Raw genomic sequence first — 16,658 nt, 5'->3', positions numbered from 1 at the left:
TAAAATTCACATTTACAGATGTATCAACCCGTAAAAGCAGCAGAATAAATTCAATGAAGATCTCAAAATAGACGTTTTATTGAACTGACTAGTCAATTTAATCAAAATAATCTAAATCTGTCACTGCAGATATAGTCCAACAACAGACTTGCAAATATAACGAGTGATATAGACATATCAAGAGAACAGGCTGTGATAAGAGCATGACAATTTTTTAAGAAACTCTTGCCAAAGAAAAGCAAAAATGCATCTAAGATGTAACTGTAATCTTTCCTTCTAACTCTGAGACAGAAATTAATTTCTACTGCTGTTTAAATACCCACTTAAATGTTTTCTGTATTATATACCACTATTCTATAATATCACAAATGAGATTTTTCAAATCATAGTTCTATACCAGCTTATTAATTCTATAATTACTGCATTACAATTATTAATTCTACAATTATAGTACATTTCATATAATAACTGAGCACCTACGTGCAAGCACTTTTCCTAAGTCACTACAAAATGTATTTAATTATGGCATCTGAGTATTTCTAGTTTAACAATAGCATTAAGGCCTCCAAGGTTAACATATACCACATTTTTCCAAAGTTTGTACCAAACAGACTTGAAAAATATCACTGTAGATTTTAACTGACATAAAGTCTATCAGTGACAGCATCAGTTTTGAGAGCTTACTATGTGCCAAATAAATGCTTTATCACATTTAGTCCCCACAAGAACCTTCTGAACAGCGTACCATTATCATCTTCCTTCTACGAAAGAAGAAATCGAGGCTTTGAGCTGTTAAATTATACATCAGGATCACAAAGGCTAGGCACAGTGGCTCATGCCTGTAATTCCAACACTTTGAGAGACCAAGGCGGGAGGATCGCTTGCAACCATGAGTTCAAGGCCAGCCTGAGCAACATAGTGAGACTCCCATCCCTACAAAAAATACATTAAAAATTTAACCTGGTGTGGTGACACAACCCTGTAATCCCAGCTACTTGGGAGGCTGAGGCTGGAGGACTGAATGAGCCCAGGAGCTGGAGATCATACCACTGCACTCCAGCCTGGGTGACAGAGCAAGACTCTGCCTCAAAAAAAAGACCACAGAGCTATAGCTACTAAATGCTAGAACCTAGATTCAAATGTAGATGCTGTCTCTAGAGTTCAAGCTCTTCAATGCTACTCTTTATCTCATAAAATGACACTATTTGGGAAAGACTTCTCATCTGAATAAAAATGATCGTCAACAAAAAAGTGTGAAATAAAATTTATTTTGAAACTACCTCTAACTTTTAATCTTCTGAACACACTAGTACTAAGATCCTAATATCCATGGAAAATCCGATCCCTATAAGAAGCTCAGGGTTCCAAGGCAGCCAGTAAATAAATACTGTGACTGTACTCTGCTAGGCACTGTGGACATGACAGTGAACTTAAAAGATGTGGGGTCCTCTGTCCTCATAATTCCCAATTTTTTTCCTAAGTTCAGCAGAAATGGCAAAGAACCAACAATTTCACTATCAGCTGAATTGGAGGAAGAGAGAGGGGAAAATAAGGTTTTTTAAATTAAAAAATTAGTAGTGAAGCCGCATTTTTAGATTTAAAATAGTACATAATTACATCATTTCATACACTGTCACCCGAAAACCAACTGAAGACCTTTCTAGAGGAAGATCTTGAACCACAATTTGAAAATCACAGATTCACAAGAATTTGCCAATGGAGGGATTCTTTCAGCCAGGAAGCAACTCAAAAGAGACTTCCTATTTTCACCAATGCAATACAACCACTTTCTATTTACTGCCAATGAGGCACTGCGCTGCGCTCTGCACATACATTATCTCTAAACTAGGTTTTATCTCCTACATACAGTGCAGAAAAATATCTTCTGTATTTTTCCCTTGTGAAATCTATCATTAGGTTTGAATAATCTGTACTTTCTACATATACTGTAGTAAAATAAAGATGACCCACGTACTTGAAAAACTCATGTTCACACATAAAGCAGTACATCTTTCATAAGCAGAATTTGGTCTTTGACATATCACCCAAGAAATATGATTTTAAGGTATTTTATAGTGGTGCTCCCAGTTAGAGGAAAAGGCAGAGCCTCACCACAATAGGTGACTTTGCTAACTAGCAATCATAGAATAAAGCACAGGCCCAGCAGAACCCTATTCCCCACAGACCTGGCCAACCAATCCTTCCCCTTTTCTGACAAACTGAAGAGGCCCTGTAAAAACCCAATCAGACACTGAGGACTGAATTAGGTTTTCCTCATCTACATGGAACTACCATCTGTACCTGAACATCTCCTTCCCACCTACATCGACTTCCTTCTTTCACCTAAATGTCATATTTTCTCTATTCCCCACCTTTCTCATCCATCCTAACCCCACCCCCCATTTTCCAGGTCACCTCTAAGCAGGTCATTTGTGTTGTGGTCTGGCAACAGAACGGTCAGCCAGCTGAGTCTCCAGTAATTGTGTTGTGATGGCAAAACAAAGTGAACCCTCTTCCCCACCCTAGCATGTTCTAGTATACAGGTCTCAAAGTTTAAAGTTCAGGGCTCTCTGACTTTCAAACAGCTCCTTCAACAGAGATCAGCAATACACCCCCATGAAAGGGAAACTGAATACTCTAGTACCTTGGAATAACCACTCACCATCCCTCCAATATCTCTCACCAAGGGTCCTGTGAAGGTTCTTTCCAACCCTGCAGACTGACTAAGCCAAAGGAAAACAAGGTCTACTAGAACAAAATAATGGTTTTTTATCTTTGAGAAAGGAGTTCCCCTTAACCCACACCATAAAATAACACATAAAGCTGTAATGCAACATTCAGGCATTCCACTATGCCTACAAGTTACAGATCGCTTTTATGTATACTTCCGACTTGGTCAATGTAAAATATATGAAAACAAAGCATGAACATAAAATCACAGGATCAGAAAGACATTACATTTATCTTTCAAATTATTTTCCAAGAGATATTCTATAATGTAACAATATCAAACAGATTCCCTTTAAGTCCAGTGACATGCCAATCATTTTAAGAGACTGAGTACCAACAGAAAATCATTCAAATACCTACTTTCCAGATCCATCTATTCTCTAGAGAAAGAGAAAATCTGTATCAAGATGGATCCACTGACTAATGTAATGAAACCGAGATGCACCTGTTGCTAATGTCAGCATTTCTGACCTTACCAACTGGGAGTAGTGGAAAATAAACTGTCACTCACTCAGTAACTACTTCAAAGATTCCTAATCTCTATTCTGTGTTACTGAACAAAAAAAAAAAAATTTATGGTCAAGTAACCATAAATGAAACTACTGCAATTTTACATACACACCCTGTATATGTTTCCCTGATAATACATAAACACACAAACACACTATGGAAATGTATTTTATGAATTTGCCTTGCCATTTAACTGACTTTAAATACTGAAGTTCCCTATGGTTAAAACCATGTAAACGAGATCATCTTGAAGGGAAAAGAAAAATCCATGAAGTTCACGGCCGACATCCCAGAAAAAATGATTAAATGCAAGAGAAAAATAGAACTTAAGATGATAAATTGATACCAACAATAAAAAGGTTATAATAACTGAGGTACCTTTTAGCACTAGTTGACAATTTAGCAGCGGTTTTGCTGGATATTTTTCCCTCCTTTTTCTTGGGCTGAACTTGTTCTCTTTCTGGTTCTTGCTGAACACTTTCACGTTGATCTCCATCGGAACTTCCTCCACTAGTGCTTGGACTGTCATCAACTCTTTGTGCCTCAGTGGACATTTTAGATTCTGGATTAAAGAATCAAAAATCATTTATTTAGCTGTACTACAGTAAGCTACCTCCAGAACACAGAGAATGAGCCTCAAAGTAAAACAAGTAAATCTCAATATAAAATGGATTAAATTGGTCATTTACAAAACAATGCAGCTTTGGGAGTTGCTAAAACTTTTCCTTCATCCATTCAAAATGTATTCTAAAATGAAAACATACAAAATTTATACATGAAATGTTCACAGCAACATTATTCATAATAACCAAAACTGGAAACAACTCAAATATCCACTAACAAATGAACGGATAAACAAAATATAGTAGTATATTCACATAATGTACTGTTAGCCATAAAAAAGAATGAAGTACTGTGTCTACATGCTACAAAACGGATGAACCTTGAAACATTCTGGTAAGTGAAAGAAGCCAGCCACAAAGGACCACAAACTGTTTGACTATTTATATGAAATGTCCTGAACAGGCAAATCCATAAACATAAAATTCAGTAGTGAACCTCACGCCTGTAATCCCCAATGTTTTGGGAACCTCAGGCAGCACCAGCCTGGGCAACGTAGCGGGACTCGATCTCTAGAAAAAATAAAAATATGATTGATACCACTGCATTCCAGCCTGAGTGACAGAGCAAGACCCTGTCTCAAAAAAAAAATTAATAAAAAAATAAAATGGGTAAGTGGTTGCCAGGGAGTGAGGGGAGAGTAGTGAAGAGTGACTGCTAATGGGTATGATGCTTCCCTGTGGGGTGATAAAAATGTTCTTAAATTAGATAAGGATAATCTTGCACAATTCTAATAATAAATATTCTAAGAACTACAGAGTTGTACATTTTTAAAGGGTAAATTTTATAGTATGTGAATTATATATCAATAATGCTGTTACAGAAAATAAGAAAAAAATGATTAAGGGTCTACTCTCTACCAGGCGCTGTGCTAAGCTCTTTGGTCCCACAACTGTGAAAAACCTCGACTAGCCAACTTGCTAAGTACAAAAACGAAAGTTAGTACAAATAGTTGTGGGAACACAAAAATGGGACGACACTTTCAAATCCCTATTCAATCAATACATCCTCAGGGCTGGGCTAAGGTTAAAATTCTCCAAACTAGTAAGTTGTTGTAAGTAACCTTTGTGATAACAGAAGAACACAGAGGCCTGCATGACTGCATGATTCTAAATAAAAATTGAACCATATGACAGCATTCAGCTATATACTAAAGCAACCATATTTCACAAGAGATGAAGATACTGAAGATTTTTTTTTTCCCCCCAGTCTGGCTAAAATATCCCTCAAGGCTTTCAAATTCCCTTTGCTCTGAGTTCAGGCTCCCCAAGCAGTTCTGATTACCAACTCAATTTCCTCAATACCTTGATATTTAGGTAGCTGTTATAATCTAGACAGCAGACACAAACAATTCCAGTAAGTGAAAAGGAGTATCTCTCCTCAACTGTCATTCTATCATAATCAATTTCTGAGTTTGACGACTATGAGTACATCCCTTATGAGCTGACTAGCTTAAAGTGTTCTGACAAATCCAGAACTGAACCAACAAAACCCATGCCCAGACTCTAAAAGGCCTTGTGCTCACCATGGTTTTGTCACCTAATAATCACTTTCAGCACTGTATAGCTATCTTCTCAGACACCTCTTTAAAAACAAAATACCTATACTTAATAAGTACCATTAACAGCAAAAAATATAAAAATTATAGGTACACTGAACAAATTCCTTTTGAAATGGATCCTTTTGATTACTCTTAATCAAATTACAACTTGAAATAAAACTGTTTCTGATATGATCAAGAATAAGAACAGGTAAAGATACCTCAAATAAAGCAAAAATTTTTAATTACTATAACTTAGTCCAAATGGATAGCTATTTGACACTGATGAAAATTCATCATTACTAAAGATTTAACTTGTAGCTTTCTCTAAGCCAAAGCAATGTAACACCGATCTTTAATGGACTGACATTTTTGTAAGACAAACCAAAAAGCACTGCAAAAGAATGGAAGCATCAGGAAGCACAGAGCCACAAAGAGTCAACAGAAAATAGTGAATCCTTTCACTGACACACCACACACACCACCACCAGTACCCCTTCAACCCCAACAGCTCCCCATGCCAAACAGAAACAGATCTGCCCCAACAGCTCTGAAACATACTAACGGAAAAGCTGACTACTTTTCTACCTATTCTGTAAATGAAGAGCACCAGTCTCCACAGCTGTGACATCTTTTATGAGCACTAAAGTCACTTAATAGAACACTGAAATTTTATATCAGTATGTTTCACATCTAGCTCTAAAAGTCGTAACATATTTCTTGCTTGTTTTCATTTTTATTTCACTCTAAATTCTCATTCTTGGATTTAATATTTTTTTTCACCTTACTTCTTTCAGTTAAAATATATCAGAAGTTTAAAATCTTGTAAGTATGTACATAATGGCATATCAGATAGGGCGGCATGCATGAGAGTGAAAAAGAGAACAATCCTCAGGGAAAGGTGCTCAGATATAGCAAAATGCTGCCAGCAATACCTTAAGAAACGTGAAATGAGTGAGAAATCATTTTATACATTTTAAAACAGGAGCAATCCATTCCATGACAAATATATGGGTACCTGAATGAAATAATATTCTCTATACTGAGGCTGCAGCTTCAGTTTAATTAACTATGATTTAATAAACTATGCTGAGAGTTTCAGTTGTGTATCACATTAGTTATAAAGCCACACATTCTTCTCAATATTCTTATTTATGTGCATTTACATACTATCGAATGCCATAGTTATATAATTACTTAAAAAGATTACTCAATGATGTGATCTGAGCCATAATCTGAAACCCAAATTTCTACTGCCGAATATTAGAGGAAGATTAAAATAAAAATTAGTCTCACTAGAGAACTAATAAAAATACTATTAGAAATTCCCCAACAGAGGTGTAATTTCTGGTTTCACATTAAGGAAAAGAATTATTCCCACTTTTGAGTTAAGACATATTTCATCCAAATGTTAACCTACAAATGATAAATCCATCTGAGGCCATTGATAACCACTATAGGAACTTTTAGAAATAAAGTTTTCACATCTCTTTTTCAAATATCAATAATAAAAGGAATTTCTCCTGGGTTTGTTTTTTGAATGCTTGATTACAGAAAAAGCATAGAAAAAAATTATTGTACCACTCAGGTGCAACGAATTTTTATGAAGAAAAAGTAGTCTATAAATCAATTTAATTAGTCATAAGTGTAAACTTGATGTCTTGTCTCTCTAAAGTACAAATGAATAAAAATTCCTGAATTAAAATCCCTTAAACATTATCTTTTAAATTAGCATTTTAAAATTAATTCCTAAATAGCTAATCTGATCCGATTATCTCATCTACAGGGAAGATAAACTTAAATCCCAGGGTTATAAACAAACAGCTACTCTCCAATGATACTTTCAAAGATATTGAGAGATATAAATACGCTTACTTCATAACTCAAAATAAAATATAATTTTTAACCATAAATTAAGTAGTCCTTCCTAAAACTATATTAAGAGGCTTACATATTGTTACTTCTTCAACACAAACTGTCTAAGCTTGTATTAGCTATGTACCCTATGTTGTAATTACAGTCCTGGAAATTAGCAACATACAGTGAATGAAACTCACATGTTCCATAAAAATGAAATGATTTGGCTTGAAATATTACTGACTACATAAAGGCAACTATAGTCATTCCATAAATCCAGCCTACTATCCAGGTAAGCCTTGTAACAGTATCTACTAGTATAAAACTGCAAAACCAAGTGTTCATTTAAGCTTTTATAACAGGAAAGCGTTTAATTCTGTCATATATATCTTGCTGTCTTCCTACTCATGTTTCTAAACTTTTCTAAAATGTAAAATAAATATATAGTATATGCACACAGCAATATCCAGCTTTAAATTTAACTGCAAAGACATTTATGCAGAAAATAACAGTGGAACACCTGATTTGGGGGTAAAAGGTGCTGCAGGGGAAAGAGAATGGGGTATGGCATTATATGAAAACACTCTATTTCAGCGTCAGCCCACATACAGAATTCCAAAGAGCCAAGGAGCATCCAAATTGCCGTAGTAAAGGCAAATATTTAGATTCACAAAGTCCAGACTGAATTATCACGTATCTAGAAACATACTTTTTAAAGAAATCAGGGATTAAAAACTAAGAAGAGCGTAAAATCTTTTAGAACCGCGAGATACTTTGAGGGTAAACCCTAGCACTTCCTTTCGTACTTTTAAATAAAAATATTTTAGTAGACTCTCAAGAATACACAATACAAAACGATGATCTTGAAAACATGCAAATGGGTCTAACAGCCACCGAGCACAGGATGATGTCTTTCTAAAGCAGCCTTAATTTCCTTAAGGGAAGATGGATTGGACATTTCTGGTTGGTCGTGGGGGAAAAAAGCCACAAGAAGCCACGCTTTATCTTCATTAGAAATGGTAAAGGGCAAAAAGATCAAAACATTATGAGAGAGAGCGGAGAAAAGAGGGGGAGAAGTGGGGTGGGGGGGAAGGGGGAGAGGACAGAGGGAATCCAGTTTCAAACCAGGCCAGTGGGGGCTGCAGAGAAGAGACCAGAGAAAAATGGGCTTCGGTTCCAAACTGTGACAAGCGCCAGGCATCACAAAAGACCAATACAACACACACCCCTCACCAGGACACACACAAATATACCCCACAAGGTCTTCTCCGGGCGGGCCACCGGGGTGCGGCGGCGAAGGAGCCAAACCCGGCACTCGCCAGGAGACACACCATGTGCAGCAATTATGCAATTAGGGAAAATACCAAAAGATCAAGCCGGGCACTTTCCACCGTGACATTTATCCTGTACTTTTGCAAAGACTTAGTTCCAGGATGCGGCTAGGAGAAGGAAGGCGCTGGGAGGGTTGAGAAGGATGGGGAACTGAGAACGGAAGGGGGTAGAAGGAGGACAGGGAGAGAAGAGGCAGAAGGGGGGGATGGGAAGAAGGGGGAGGGGTAGAAAGGGCGAGAAACGGGGGCAGGAGGCTCGCGGGAGGGGGCGTAGGGAACCGGGCACGGGGAGCGAGGAAGGAGGGAACTAGGGCACGAGCGGTGTAAGCAGAGACCTGCGACGCGGAGGGGAGGTCGGGGGAGTGAGGAGGACGCCAGCGAGAGGGAGGACGCCCGAGGAGGGGAGGCACCGGCGCGGCCCGAGCGAATACCTGAGTGGGGGTGTCCGTGCAGGTCGCAGGCTCGAGCCGAAGCCCTGGGAGAGAGCTGCCCAGGCGCGAGGGGGAGGGAGACTGGGGAGGCCCCAGGGACGGGATGTCCCCTGCGGACCGTCTAGTCACCGAAAGCCGGACCCACGCACCACGCACCCGACCACGCCTGTCCCCGCCGCGCTCGCGCCCGCCCGGACTCACCCTCAGCGCCGCCGCTGCCGCCGCCCCCGGCCGTTCCAGCTCCGGCTCCTGAGGCTGCTGCCCGCGGCTGTCGCTGTGGCTGCCCCTGAGTCCTGGAAAGTGAAGCCACCACCTCCGGGAGCCGCCGCCGCCCGGCCGTCCGCGCGCGCACCCGCGAGTGCGCGTGCCTGCGCGCCCGCCCGGGAGAGACCGCGAGAGCGCGAGCCCCACGTCGGCCGTGCGGCGCCGCGCGCCTCCCTCCTCCCCCCGCCCCTCCTCCTCCGGCGCGCGGCCGCGAGGGGGCGGGGGCGGGCGCGCGCCCGGGCGGGCTGCCCCGCCGGTCGGGAGAGGGGGTGGGGAGGCGGCGAGGAAAAGTAAAGTGACAGCTGGGTCCCGCGCGCAGACCGGGCTCTGACGGGGGTGAGCGAGGGGCGTCCCACGGGGAAGGAACGACAAGGACGGGGAGAAGTGGGGGAAACCGAGGCTGACGGGGTGGCTTGAGGGGAGGGGACGCGAGGACCTTGCCGGGCACGCGCATTAAAGGGAAACGCCGGCTGGGGGTTAGGGGTGACCCCAAGACGGTGCAGGCAGTGGGACGAGGAGGCCTTTTACCCCCATCCACCGCAGCCCTTGACTTCACGCTCGCCTCGAAGCTTTCGCAAAGTAGATACGGGGACTGACCCTGTTGACACACTAACCCAAACTCGCAGACGCGTGGGGCCCGCATGTACCCAAGACAGGAAAACTTCACGTTGGCCTGGAAAGTTCTTCCAGGCTAAACCTGACTCTTCACCAGACACTGCAGCACGAAGGCCCTTCTGCCTTTTGGCTCGCCCTGGCCCAGAATGCGCACCAGCCGGTAGAGAGGAGCTTCGGGCCGTTTAGCCCTGGGGTATTGAAGAGAGGGGTGGGGGTACAGGGTGCACCACTGTCAGGGTGAGTGGGAAGCTGCCTTCATGCCCAGTTGAAGGATATGGGAACAGTAGCAGTGCTGTAGGTGGCATGAGGGAACATTAGGTTCCGTTGTACTCCTCATCCCAAATAACCGTTTAAAAAAAAAAAATACGTACCTGCTTTGCAAACTTAGCTTCCACGAAATTTCTCCCACCCCCACCTCCAGCCTCACTTACCAACGGAATGCTGGGTCGTTGGCAACGGGGTGTCCAGGGCTGCAGCAAAGTTAACTTCTATCTTTGTGGAGGAAAGGATTGGAAGACCTTTCACTGCTTAATTGCTGAAATTATGGTTGCTACAGTACTTCATTTGACTGTAGATGTTTTAACTGCTATTTACTAAGTTCAAAATGGGTTTAATACAAATCAGTTACCCTTTTCATTTATTCAAGGAATATTTATTGATACCAGGCACTGTCTAGGTGGTAGATATATGACATTGAATAAAAGAAAAAAATCCTTGTCCTCAGAACTTCCCTATCTCTGAACCTTCTCTGTTGTACACTCAGCATCACATTCGTCAGCAAATTCTGTTGACTCTGTTTTCACAAATATATGGTGAAAATGTCCACTCCGTCTCACTCCCCTCCCCACTGCTAATGTCCTGGTCTAAGGCATCATCTCTCAATAATTATCTCCTACCTGATCTTTCTACCTCCCACTCTCCTCCTCCTCCCTCCCCAACGCCTACACACAGCCGACTGTCCTTTAAAACAAAGGTTAGATTATGTCTCTCTTCTCAAAAATTCCAGTGGCTTCCCATCATAGAGCAACAGCCAAAGTGCAAAATATGGATACATGGCCTGCATGATGTGCCCACCATTCCCAGCCAGGATTCCCCTGACCTCAAGCTGTATGATTTCACTCCATCCTCGTCTCCTTCCAGCCACACCGGCCTTGCAGTTATGGACACACCAAGCATTCCTCAGCCTCAAGACCTGTGTACTTACTATTTCCTATCTCTAGAACATTCTTTCCTCCCACTCCTCCCCCAAAACTTCCTATCCACATCCTCTGCTTTTTCTCCATGATCACCACCTGACATAATACATTTTTTTACTTATTTATTAGTTTCCCCCTTCTTCTGCTTTCTTTTTCCTCCCTCTCCCAGCCCTCCCACGTAAAAGCACCTTGAGAAAAAGGATTTCGCCGTCTGGGGTTCAGTGCTGTATATATTCAATAGATAATGACCGAGTGAAAGAAATTGGTCTCTTTCAGTTGATGACACAATAGGTATTGTTTCTAATTTCTTCAATAATTAGTACTTACCGTGTTCTTAATTTATGCTAGGCAGCATGCTAAGCACTTTAGTTATACTAGGTCACGACCACCACACAGGTTGGTTTTATCCAATCAGCCCCACTGTACAGATGAGAATACTGAGGTATGGAGGGATTAAGTCACTCACCTACAGTCACATAGCTAGTGAGGAGCAGAGCTGGGACTTGAAATCAGCAGTTTGGCTCTGGAGTCTGTGAACTTAAGGACACTTTACCATGAGTCTGGTGTTACAGACATAAATATTTATTTGATTTTCTCTATTTCTCTCTTCTGCGGTGCAAACTTGGTCTCCAAGACAAATAGCTCACCTTCCTTATATTTTCTGCTCTGGTCCATCAGTCTGTCATCATGAACTCACTCCTTTCTTACATTTCTTATTTCTGATCATTAATTTAGAGCCTACATTTTTTCCCCCTGCAACTGGCAAATTGGAATGTTTTTTGAAGGGTCCTTCTTAAAACGTTGTTACTGCCAACTTCATGAGTAAGTAGAGCCACAGTTAGTTTTCCAGTTTGACTGGATGGGTGATAGAAAAGACCTCTCTCAGGGGAACTGGGCTGAATTTGAGCAGAAGCATTATACTGGTAGAGCCCTGCTACTTGTTTAGGCAACTTCTGTTCTTGTTAGGCACCCAATTATCAGGGGTTATTACATATTTATATTATACCCTTTGAAAGAAACATCATATTAGCTCAGGTTTTCCAAAGAGTGGGATAGAAAACAATGATCTGTTGCATACTCTCTGGCTTGAGGGAGGCTGTAGTCACCCCGAATGTTTTGGATACTTAAGGGCAACAGTGGTGTAGGAAAATTGAAACTCCAATAGAACTGCAACCCCGTTACCTACCTAGTTCAGTACCAACGCAAAGGTGCAACCAGGTGCTTTAAAAAAATGTTTGTTTCATAAATAAATAAATGAAATTCTATCAGGGAATAGAAGTGTACTGAGAACAAATTCCCCTGACTTCCCCATTTGTTCAGGAACTGCTACCTGGACCACTATGTATGATCGTATATTTTGTGCACTGCAAAGTATCAGGGGGTGCCATTCATGTAAATTAAGATGCGAACATAGAAGTGTGGCTGCTCCTCTCACCCCTAGACGTTGCCTGAGTATGGTAATCAGTCTCTAAGATGTCCCACTGATCCCTGCCTCTTGGTATTCACACCCTTGTGTAATCCCCTCCTACGTCATGCTAGGGTTGGTGTAATGCTGTGAGAAATGAGGGTATGTCACTTCCAAGATTAGTTTAGGGCTTCCATCTTGGTTGCGCACACGCTGATGCTCTCTCTCTCTTTGCTGTCACTGACTCTGGGGAAAGCTAGCTGCCATATTGTGAGCAGCCCTGTGGAGAGGCCCATGTGACTAAAAAATAAGACCTGCTAACATCCACATGTGTAAGCTTTAAAGCAGATCCTTCAGCCTTAGCTAAGCCTTCAGATAATGAAGCCCTGATCAACATCTTAACTGCAAACTCTTGAAAGACCTTGAGCCAGAAACACCCAGCTAAGCCACTCTGGAATCTGGAGATAATGTTTGTTATTTTCAGCCACTAAGTTTTAAGGGTAATTTGTTATGCATTAATAGATGATTACTACACCATGCTCTCTGCTCACTAATGATGAAGTTCCCCCTCAAGTTCTCCATGTATCAAGGAGGTTGCTGTCATGGTAGGTCTTCCAGGGAGAGGAGTCCCACTAACTCCTGAAATGGACTATTGCATCTAACTTCTCAGTAACTACAAACATAGAGGCTTAAGGAGGTACTGAGACATAAGTAAAGGATCTCAAGAGACAGCACAGGCCAGGAAAAAAAATAAAAGTGGTTCTGAGGGGCTGTCTTTAGATACCACAGGAGTAAGAAAGGAAGAACTGGCTCTGGAGAGGACTAACCAAACAGAAAGGAAAGAATCGGAGATTTGTTGAGCAATGAGATTGTAGTTGAGGTTTTCTTTGTTGTAGTTATTATGCTATTAGTACAATAAATAAAAATATGGAGAAACCTCAGAAAGAAACAGACAGAAAAGCCTTGCCCTGGTTGGTGCCTTTCCTGGGCATTGCAGAGATGCTTTGGAACTGAGCTATCTTGTTTCTAGATCCTGGTTCTGCTGCTGCTTATGTGACCATAAGCAAGTGGCTTAACTTCTTACTGCCTCAGAGTTCTCCCCTACAAATGGGGCTTATTTGAATGGCCAATTCTTATATAGGGTCAGAGGGAAGATTAAATGAGTTAATGTATGTCTGCAACTTGAATAGACTTGAAGCAAAGTAAGTACAATAGAAGTGTGAGCTACTAGTCTTCCTGGTGCTTTGATAAGTGGGAGATCATCTCACCCTCAAGTCTAGGTGTAATTCTCTCACTTGAGTTTGCCACTTTCTCTTGCAAATAGTCTTCTAGGTCAGCCACACGGCATGTCTCCCTGTACCTTACACTGTTTAAAAGCCTACACTCTTTACTTTGCTGTGAACTTCTGAAGGGCATACACCATGCTTTATTTATCTCCACATCTACACATTAGTAAAAAGAAAAAGCATCCCTGAAGGGTTGGTTGAATTAATAAATATACCTGCTTTTTCAGCTGCCATTTCCCCAGACTATAGAATTGTGGAGATGGGTGTAACTGTTTCACATCATTCATATCAACAACCATTTCAAAGAAAACATAAGCTCTTTACTATTTTTTATGAATTCAGAAAGTATACTAATGAATATTTTCCAGTATTTCATGAACCCTCTGGCTTTCTCTGCAGCCTCTATAAAGAAAAAATGTGGAATCTTTTTAAATATGACCAAATGAGAAAACATTTTTCTTTTTCATTTTTTAGACGGACTCTTCTTGCTCTGTTGCCCAGGCTGAAGTCCAGTGGTGCAATCCCAGCTCACTGCAACCTCCGCCTCCCGGGTTCAAGTGATTTTCCTGCCTCAGCTTCCTGAGTAGCTGGGACTACAGGCGCCCACCACCATGCCGAACTAACTTTTGCATTTTTAGCAGAGACAGAGTTTCACCATATTAGGTTTCACTAGTTCAAACTCCTGACCTCAAATAATCCTCCCACCTCAGCCTCCCAAAGTGCTGAGATTACAGGTGTGAGCTACCGCACCCGGTCTGAAAAAAACTTTTTTTTTTTTTTTGGTTGTCGTTATCTTATTGCTTTTATTTTCTTTCACATGCATCTTAGTACTACCTTCTATACTAGGAAGTGCACACTTTTTAAATAACAGCTTTATTGAGATATAATTCACAGACCATACAGTTCACCAATTTAAAGTATATAATTCAATGATTTTTAGTACACCTACATATTAAGAGGAAGGCATAACTTATATGGAGAAGAATAAAGACTCTTTTCTCTTTTGCTTTCTATTCTATTTTTCTTTTGACCAGGACTTACTATGAGGACTCTGTAGGTAAGCCATTTGTTTAAAGTCTCTGGGTTTAATATGCAAACCAGGGTCAAATGAAAAACCAGCACCATCAGAGAAGCCAAGTGTCAAGGCCCCCAGTTGATGATTTATCTTACTAGCCTAGTTCTAGTCAGGCTGTATCCTCAGATTCTGGGGGAGTTGATCATAATCTCAAAAGACACAATTCCAAATGCCATAATCCCCAACATCCTAAAAGACCAAAATCTCTAAAGTCCAAAATCCTGAAAATCACAATCCAGAAAGGTCAAAATCTCAAGAATATAATTCTGAAAAAAATAAAACATTTATTTACATTTTAAAAGGGGATTTATTTGAGAAACATAAAAATACAACAAAGCACTTCATAGGCCAGTTTACACAATAAAATAGGCAATAATACATATTTTTGCAACACTCAGGTATACTAATGACAGTCACATGAGTATCACAGTTATGAGCAGACAAGCCATATTCATAAATAAATAGGTCAAAGAAGGGAATGTGTAAACATATCACTATGGTTGGTAAGTGAGTGCACCCAGCTTTATTATTGTGGTCATACTGAAATACCATGAGAAATACCTAAATCTTTTGAAGAAATCAGTCAAAAACCTCAGTGGGTCACCACCACATATGCAGTTGCCCGAAGAGCTGAGATCTTGGGCAATTTTACTTTTTGCAAATCAAATGTACGAAAAAAGGCATCTCTCCATTTATTAAGGAAGTTTCAATGTTTTTACATACATGAACAATGCTTACATACAAATCATTTTTGTGGTAATTCACTCTCATGGAGTCAAATTTGCAAAAAATGCATGAAACAAATTAGAACTCTTTAAAAGTCTCTACACAATTTATACCTCCACTATTGGAAATGATGCCAAGATGAAATACATAGCATAGCAAATTGTAAAAAAAAAAATAGACAATTTAAAATAGTGGGGGAAAAAAACTTAGAAAAAGAAGAAAGAAGCAGTGGCTCACCCATACCAGCTACTCAGGGGGCTGAGGTGGGAGGATTGCTTGAGCCCAGGAAGTCAAAGAAAATTCAACATATGAAACAGTATATTACAGGGATAGATTATAGGTAATTGCACAGATACAGTCCCAGAAGACCTGGCTGACTTTCACAATCATTAACTATAGTTTGAAGTCTTGCATCACAATGAATAGCTGCTTTTTTTTTTTTTTTGACATAGCTCTCCTCCAAAAATACATTCACAATCATTTTCTATGTGGCCCTGCTCTTTTTGAAATTCTTCTGTTATTTGATATACACCAACACGAGCACTTCTTACTACATTTTCCCATCTTGTGTCTAAGGATGTTGATCTTTGACGGCTTCAACATTTGGGATTATGGCGTTTGGGATTGTGTCTTTCTGGATTATGATCCAAACCCAAACATCAGCATTCCCCCTTGTATTGGCTGAGTCCTCCAGGAGGTAGGCACCGAGATGCAGTTAGATGTGCAAGAAATGTATGTATTTATATACGAATGATAAAGGGGAAAGGGAGCAGGAGTAGGCAGGGAAATCCTTCAGGCTATGATACAGGTCTGATACCTGTGAAAAGAGAGAAAGGAGGAAGAAGTTTGTAGGAGGAGCCTCATGCTGAAGTGCAGTGCTGAGGAAGTCTCGTCCAGCCTAACAAAGTTCCAGTGCAAAGATTGCCTGTAAGCACTGGGCAGAAATTGCCAGTTTCTACTGCTCCCATCATGTTCTGTCATTTGCTGGGATGCCTAGGGAGAGCATGTCCTTGGTTCAAAAGCTAAAATGGGTCCTGAGGGCACTGAGAGCTGCCAGTTGGCAGCAGCTAA

The 16,658-nt window shown here is 40.8% G+C and overlaps 1 protein-coding gene across 2 annotated transcripts in view; it reads right to left on the bottom strand.

The window, feature by feature from the left end:
• The window catches only part of UBE2E2 (ubiquitin conjugating enzyme E2 E2), a 387,409-nt gene extending 377,940 nt beyond the window's left edge, over window positions 1-9,469 (bottom strand). The window contains exons 1-2 of one of the 2 annotated variants that reach the window (XM_004033725.4): window positions 9,222-9,469; window positions 3,619-3,802 (exon numbers count right to left, since the gene is read on the bottom strand). In XM_004033725.4, coding sequence (XP_004033773.1) covers window positions 3,619-3,794 — 176 coding nt within the window. In that variant the 5' untranslated portion in view covers window positions 3,795-3,802; window positions 9,222-9,469. Of the gene's footprint in view, window positions 1-3,618; window positions 3,803-9,020; window positions 9,172-9,221 lie in introns of those variants that run through there. The other variant, XM_004033726.5, reaches the window with a different exon arrangement.
• Between the last annotated feature and the right edge of the window lie 7,189 nt (window positions 9,470-16,658).

Source organism: Gorilla gorilla, chromosome 2, assembly GCF_029281585.2.
Source record: "Gorilla gorilla gorilla isolate KB3781 chromosome 2, NHGRI_mGorGor1-v2.1_pri, whole genome shotgun sequence".
Classification (NCBI taxonomy): domain Eukaryota; kingdom Metazoa; phylum Chordata; class Mammalia; order Primates; family Hominidae; genus Gorilla; species Gorilla gorilla.
Note: the sequence above shows the minus strand (reverse complement) of the source record. Positions and strands in the feature narration are given on the sequence as shown.